The 7,108-nt window shown below is 35.0% G+C and overlaps 1 protein-coding gene across 1 annotated transcript; it reads left to right on the top strand.

The window, feature by feature from the left end:
* The first annotated feature begins 1,805 nt into the window (after positions 1-1,805).
* Positions 1,806-3,784, top strand: hoxa13b (homeobox A13b). The gene is made up of 2 exons (XM_039694324.2): positions 1,806-2,512; positions 3,311-3,784. Exons 1-2 carry the CDS (start codon positions 1,888-1,890, stop codon positions 3,550-3,552), a joined length of 867 nt encoding a protein of 288 aa, XP_039550258.1. The 5' UTR covers positions 1,806-1,887; the 3' UTR covers positions 3,553-3,784.
* The last annotated feature ends 3,324 nt before the right edge of the window (positions 3,785-7,108 follow it).

The raw sequence follows: 7,108 nt of genomic DNA, 5'->3' as shown, positions 1-7,108 counted from the left end.
CATGTTTAAAATGAAAATTTTAGACTCTTTGGGTTCACGCTCACACGTGCTAATTTAAGAAGAAAACTGATTTGAAAATAGACTTAAATAAATGAAATAAGACCGATAATGAAATATGGGATTTTTATTTCATTTTTATTGAGGTAACAATATATAACATACAGTAGTAATGATAATAATAATAATAGTCTCCTACTATGATGATAACAGCACTATAAAAAAAGTTAACATTAACTCCTAGTAAACTAAAATAAGTTTATAACTTTTTTAAATCAATTATACAACTCATATTTTTAAAGTGAACATAATGTAATTTAAGTGGAAATGACTTAAAACACCCAATTTGATTGTACTTACAAATTTTAGGCATCAAACAAATGTGTAATAATAACAAACTGTAAAAAAAATCATGATTTGTAATCACAACATTTTTTCTTTTGTCAAATCAACTTAATCATTTATGTAGTTCAGATAACATAATATTTTGAGTTTCTGATGATTAAATCAACTCTTTCATTGTATTAACTAAATCTTTCCATTTCAATGAACTTAAAAAAAATAAGACTTGCTTGCCTTAAAATTTAAGTTAAACCAACAATATTGTACAACATTATATTATTAATAAGTTATGACAACATATGTTTTTACATTGCTTTAACTACATTTTTATGTTATAGAAGATCCGACTCATTTTAAGTCAGTTTATGTTCATATAAGTTGAAATGACAAACATCCAAGTTGATTATAGGCTACTTAAAAAATGAAGACAGCAACTCTTTTTAAATAGCAATAACAGGGTATACTACGAAGACTGATTGCCTGTCTCTACTCTTCTCTCTATTTAATTCCAGCAGTGCCAGACCTCTGCCAACAAATAACCCGAACTGTATGGAAACATTGATCAAGAGACGCTAATGCTGAATCTGTGGCATAAATAATAACACAAGCACTGTAATACCTGTGTGCTCCTGTTTACAATTTACCCGGAGATGGTCGTTTCCTGCCAGACGGTCTAGCCTTCAGTGACAACAAGGGCCCTGGCTAGACTGCAACTTTCAACTTGACCTTGGCCTCCAGCCGTGAGTAACTCATATGTAAACGAGGCTTGCCAAATTGTGGGCTGGATTTCTAGCTGTATGGAGTAATAAACTGGTGGTCATTTTCATAAAGTGTGATTTGTTATTTGACAATTTCATGGGCTCGAAATAGTCGATGGCATTACAGAGACGGTTCCCTGTAGCGGTGCAAAAAAGGAAAGAGCGAAAATAGCCAATTTAAGACTTTTCCTGGTCCAATTTGCGAGATCAATATTTTTGGAAGACAAAAATTAGACTGAAGAAATGATAGCTTTTCTAAAATAACAATAATAGTATAATAAACCAAAACAGTTGCAGGCATGTAACTACAAAATAGATGTTTGAAACGCACCAACTACATTACTCAATCCGCGTTATCTTTTTCATTACTGTTAACTGTATTTTAATAGTAGCCCGTATGAAAATGTGGTATTTACGAATTTGCAATAATCTTACTGTTAAAATGGTTAGATATGGAGGTGCGTAAAATGCAGTGCCGTTGCGCAATGGAATGCCACTTGGTTTCCTCTTTAGGATAAAGCTTATCATCAGAATCTTTATAGGTATTTTTGACCAAATCCCTCCACTTTGTTTCAGTTCAGAGCAGTATGTTTGTCTTGCTAGATCGGCGTTATCTCCAGTTTAGACGTTTATCAGCCTCTTTGCATGTCACGTGCCTCCGCTCGTCCAATAATAGTTGGATCTTGACGCACACGGGACGCATGGGTATCTGTTACTCCACCGATCCACTGCTTCTCTTTCAGTCTTGGGGAATTCTAAAAGAGCTGCTAGGCTCCATGTAGGGCGTGCTATGACAGCGTCTTTACTCCTCCATTCCCGCTGGATTGACCCGGTGATGTTTCTCTATGACAACGGCTTGGATGATATGAGCAAAAACATGGAAGGATTTGTGGGAGGCAATTTTGCTGCAAATCAGTGCAGGAATCTTATTGCCCACCCGTCTTCTTTGGCCCCGAGCACATACTCGTCGAGTGAGGTGCCAGGGTCGGGCATGGGAGAACCTGTCAAACAATGCAGTCCATGTTCGGCCGTGCAGAATTCTCCCAGTGCGTCTTTGCCCTATGGATATTTTGGCGGCAGCTACTACCCGTGTAGGATGCCCAAGTCCTGTCCGCAGCCCACCTCCTATGGGGAAAAATACATGGACACGTCTGTTTCTGGAGAGGAGTTCCCTTCTCGTGCTAAGGAATTTGCCTTCTACCAGGGTTACTCGTCTGGCCCTTACCAGCCTGTACCGAGTTATCTCGACGTGCCAGTCGTACCTGCCCTGAGCGGCCCTGCGGAACCGAGACACGAGTCTCTTCTGCCTGTTGAAACCTACCAGCCCTGGGCTATAACGAACGGGTGGAGTAGTCCGGTGTACTGCCCGAAAGACCAAACACAGTCAACAACCTTATGGAAATCGTCTATTCAAGGTAAAAATGCTGCACTTTATCGTGAGAGGGGTGGGAAAGTTGCTGTCTTAGTTTTTTAAGTACAATCAACTTGGATGTTTAAGCCATTTCAACGTAATTACATTACATTGACAAAAATTAGTTGAATCTCGTATAACACAAAAAGTTTACATTTGCTTAACTTATTTTAATGAGTTAAAGCAATGTAAAACTATATATTGTCAAAAATGCTGGGTTGTTTAACCAAATTTTGGGTCAAATATGGACAAACCCAGCCATTGGGTTACATTTTTAAATTACTTTAAATTTTTAACCAAATGTTTGAGTTTGTCCATTTTTGACCCAAAAGTGGGTTAAAACAATCCGGCATTTTTAGAGTGTATAAATATTTTTACAGTGTAAAATTGAGCTTTACTAGACCTGTTAAAATGCTGGATCTTTTCAACCCATGTTTTGGGTTAGTTATGGACATGTTTATTTAAAAAATGTAAACCAACGGTTAGGTTTGTTCATATTTGTAAGAAGATTCAAATCAATTAAAACAGGAGCTTAGGCTACTAGATATTATTAATCTAAAAAGTAATGCATGGTCTACAATTTGTATAGGTAATTCCCGTCACGTTTCATGAATACAATTTTTTTTTAATGAATTTAAGCTATGTTTTTATGTTTATTTGTGCATGTTTTACTTGAGGCATTTTTTTTGTTTGCACTGCCTTGGAGACACAGCAATGCTTGTTTTATTATTATATGCTGTATTATTTGATACTTATACTGTTTTCGCAAGAAACCTAATTTTGGCTTTGATCTGACCCCTAGATAATGTGTCAGGGACCGATGGAGCGTCGGTGCGTCGTGGGAGAAAGAAGCGGGTTCCCTACACCAAGGTTCAATTGAAGGAACTAGAACGAGAATATGCCACAAATAAGTTCATCACTAAGGACAAACGAAGAAGGATATCTGCTCACACAAACCTGACCGAGCGACAAGTGACCATCTGGTTTCAAAACAGGAGAGTGAAAGAGAAGAAAGTGGTCAACAAGTACAAGGCCATCAGTTAGGCTTTGGGGGGGGGGGGGGGAAATGTAAAACTGAAATACCAAAGCGGTATAAATGGAAGGACCTTCAACATTATTTATTCTGAAATCCATTCTATCATCTGCTCCACGTCACGAGATTATGCGGAGATGCGCAGGAGGGAAAATAATGTGTAGCATATTGCCAATACACTGACTTTGTTTAAGCGAAGCTACTGCTCAAGAACAATATACCCATATTCACCACTTGATTTTTTTTTAAATTCTTTTTAATCTATTGCTTTGACAGAAACACGTGGGAGGATTGTAAATTCAACTCAACACAGTGAACGAAAATCAGTGAAGTAAACAGACAAAACCATGGCAATTCGTGTATTTTTTTATTTGTACACATCACGTTTCCATAAAAAACAACTGAACCTATCAGACTGTATATATGCATGCAGCGCCAACTGTACACTAAATTTACCCCAAGACTGTTTCGAGATTTTCTTTTCTTTCTGTTTTTACCCCATGCGCACATTTGTAAATAAAAAGTCGCTTTCATGCACCTGCGAAATATACAAATTCGCATGTGTTACTGCAGACACTATGCAAATAAAACTCCCCATTTTAAGTGATGTATTTCAATATTTGTATCTTTATAATTATTCCGAATGTCAACTTCTTTTTTGCCAAAATGTTTAACATAAACGTGATAACATAGCCTGTATCAAGAAGCCTAGGCTATTTATTTTGAATGTAGGCTAGCTATTTGTATAGCTAATTAAATTTCCAGAAAATAATGAGAAAAATAGAATAATCAGTTACTAATAAGAATGAGTGAGAAATGGCTGCGGTATTGTTGTCTTTCCCCAAATCCCTGTTTTTTTTAAAGAATAATTGTTCTGCAATAACCCGTTTCCATGCGCGTAACAGTGCTGCCATCTAGTGGCACGAATATGCATTTGCCTTGACTTCCTGAAATTGGATCATTGTTACTCATCAGAAGTGTTTGAGATCCGAAATCTACGATTAGGCCTACTAGGTTTATGTGTTTGAGTTAATAGTTAGCAAAGCACCAAAAATTTATAATAGGCTACAATTTAATACAAATCTGACACTTAAGAAAAGGTTATACAGAATTCTAGATTCTGCCAGGCGCTTCATATCTTTAACCTTTTAGTGGATCCCGTCATGGTATATTTTAGTGGATTTAGTATTAATTGATTAATTTTGTTTTAATTATATTTTCTGAATTAAACAGATAGCATTTTTTATCACTAGAAAAAAATCGAAATTACCTGTTAAACATGAAAGTATTATGCAATCATTTAAGACATTTCTCCTTATAGAACCTGGAGCGCTCTTTAAAATTTAGTCAAGAACCGGGTTCTACAGAAAACATATGAACATTTTTTTTAAAGACTTGAAAATCAGTGACTCGGATACCAAAAACAGGTAAAGTAGGGGTAATATCACTGTGTGTGTGTGTGTGTGTGTGTGTGTGTGTGTGTGTGTGTGTGTGTGTGTGTGTGTGTGTGTGTGTGTCTTACAACATGCAACTTAAGCTACTTTATTCTGAAAAACATTATCAAAAATAAAAATCTGAAGGAAAAATAAGTGAGTGAAATGCAGAAGACAGAGTATGCCTGATATTGGTGGTATAAACCTTTTCACACAATGCTCAATTTAGCCAAAGCTAAATAAATAAATACATAAATAAATAAAACGACTCCCAATTTAGCCTTTGGAGTCACTCTAAGGTAGGCAAACAAAATTACAAAATAAGGTTTTAACTGAGTACTTCTAGAATTACAACAAACAAATACAATGTTATATAGACATCATTTTAAAACAAACCAAAAAAAGAACAGGCAAATAAATAAATATTTACGTAAATAATAAATACCAACAAAAAGTTCCGTTGAAATCAGCTTCGAGGAAACGGAATTACACCTAAAATAAATAAAATAGAAAATACATAAACACACGTACAATTTCCGATCAAATGCGTGAACTGAATAAAATTATTTGTGAGATAACATTTCCCGTTTCAAAATTATTCATTTCTGACAGTCTTTTCAAATAATTTTAACTTCAAATCTATTAGACATGGCTATCATAGATTAGGCCACTTGCCCATGCATTTTCAAATACAAACTCTCGGTGTGGCAATTGCTCAAGTTAAATGCAAACCAAAGCCCCCAAGACATCAATAAGAATAAAATACAAACACACACACACACACACACACACACACACACACACCAGAAAATGCAATAATAAATAATTCAGTTTATTTTTGTGTACTTGGCTTGTTATCTTTGCATTTTCGAAATCGTGCAACAATGTTTTACTGCACGTTTTTATTGGAAAACGGTATAGCAGCAGTTCATTTCTGCACAACTTTTTAAAAATATTATTATTTAAAGAATATAAGAAATATTTTTGCTACCGTCAACTTATCTGTGTTTGTTACAGAACTGAATTGCATTTCAAATAAGCTATAGCCTAGGCTACATTGTTAATGTTTCATTAACAGATCATTCATTCTATTCTATTATGCATAAAATAAAAACACTTCTATATTTAGATTCGTTATGCAATTTGTCGTTAATATGGCACAAGCAATTCGTAGCCTATATCACTGAAGGCTTCTGAATAGTCAGAAATAAATGATCAGGATCTATTTGTGGGACCTGAAGGCAGCCTATGAGCAGCGGTCTGGAAAAACGTCTGAGCAGACGGAAAACGTGGAGAGAAATAGGTCTAGCCATATGGAAGGGATTTACAATTTGCGTTTCAGTGTATCAAAGGACATTTCAATTTGGACTGTGCTGCCACCCAAAGGCACTAAAAGAAATGCAATTTTTGTAAACCAGTAGTTCTCAAAATTGGGGATGCTCTGTGTAAATTCAATTCAAATGCTGTTGCGTAGCCTATGTCTTATAACATTGCTAAATAGATATTATAAACTTCAGCTTATCGAAAGAAAATGGTTGGTGTTTATATGGCATACTTTTGGATATAAATGCTATATTCGTTTTACAAATATAGGATAATGTATAAGACGATGCCAGAACACACAACCAGATGCATGTCTCATTACTTTACTGAAATAACAAACAACAACGACAACAAATCTCTTCCAGTTCTCATGCAAAACATTTCAACATTAGGTGCTTGCCTATGGATAGGCTATGAAAATAGCCTAAATATAATGTTTACAAATAACATTCTTATTAATTAATTATTATCAATTAATTATTCTGATGCATGCAATTGGTGCACACAAAGTTTTGAAAGTTACATAATTTGTGCTCTTTTGTTTACAGACGAAAAATGTTCGTTTTTAACGAAAATGATGATGACGAACAAAGCATTTACCAAACTAAAATATTTTATATATGTTTTAAACTATAAATTCCGACATGCCAACTGATACTAACATTCATTTAGCTATGAAACTGATACTAACATTCATTTAGCTATGAAACGCGCCTTTTCTCTAGGCTATTTTATATTTAGATAGGTTTCAATAACATAAATTAGACGAAAGTGTGCTATTTTAATCGGTTTTTAAAACGTTTTATCTATT

The sequence above is a fragment of the Pimephales promelas genome, chromosome 12 (genome assembly GCF_988280905.1).
Source record: "Pimephales promelas chromosome 12, fPimPro1.hap1.1, whole genome shotgun sequence".
Taxonomy (NCBI): domain Eukaryota; kingdom Metazoa; phylum Chordata; class Actinopteri; order Cypriniformes; family Leuciscidae; genus Pimephales; species Pimephales promelas.
This window is presented reverse-complemented; position numbering and strand designations above follow the sequence as displayed.

Bases quoted from the DNA above. Each gene is read 5' to 3' on its own strand.
- hoxa13b (XM_039694324.2), top strand. From the start codon at position 1,888: ATGACAGCGTCTTTACTCCTCCATTCCCGCTGGATTGACCCGGTGATG. The intron at 2,513-3,310 runs GTAAAAATGCTG...TCTGACCCCTAG, and splicing joins ATGGAAATCGTCTATTCAAG to ATAATGTGTCAGGGACCGAT.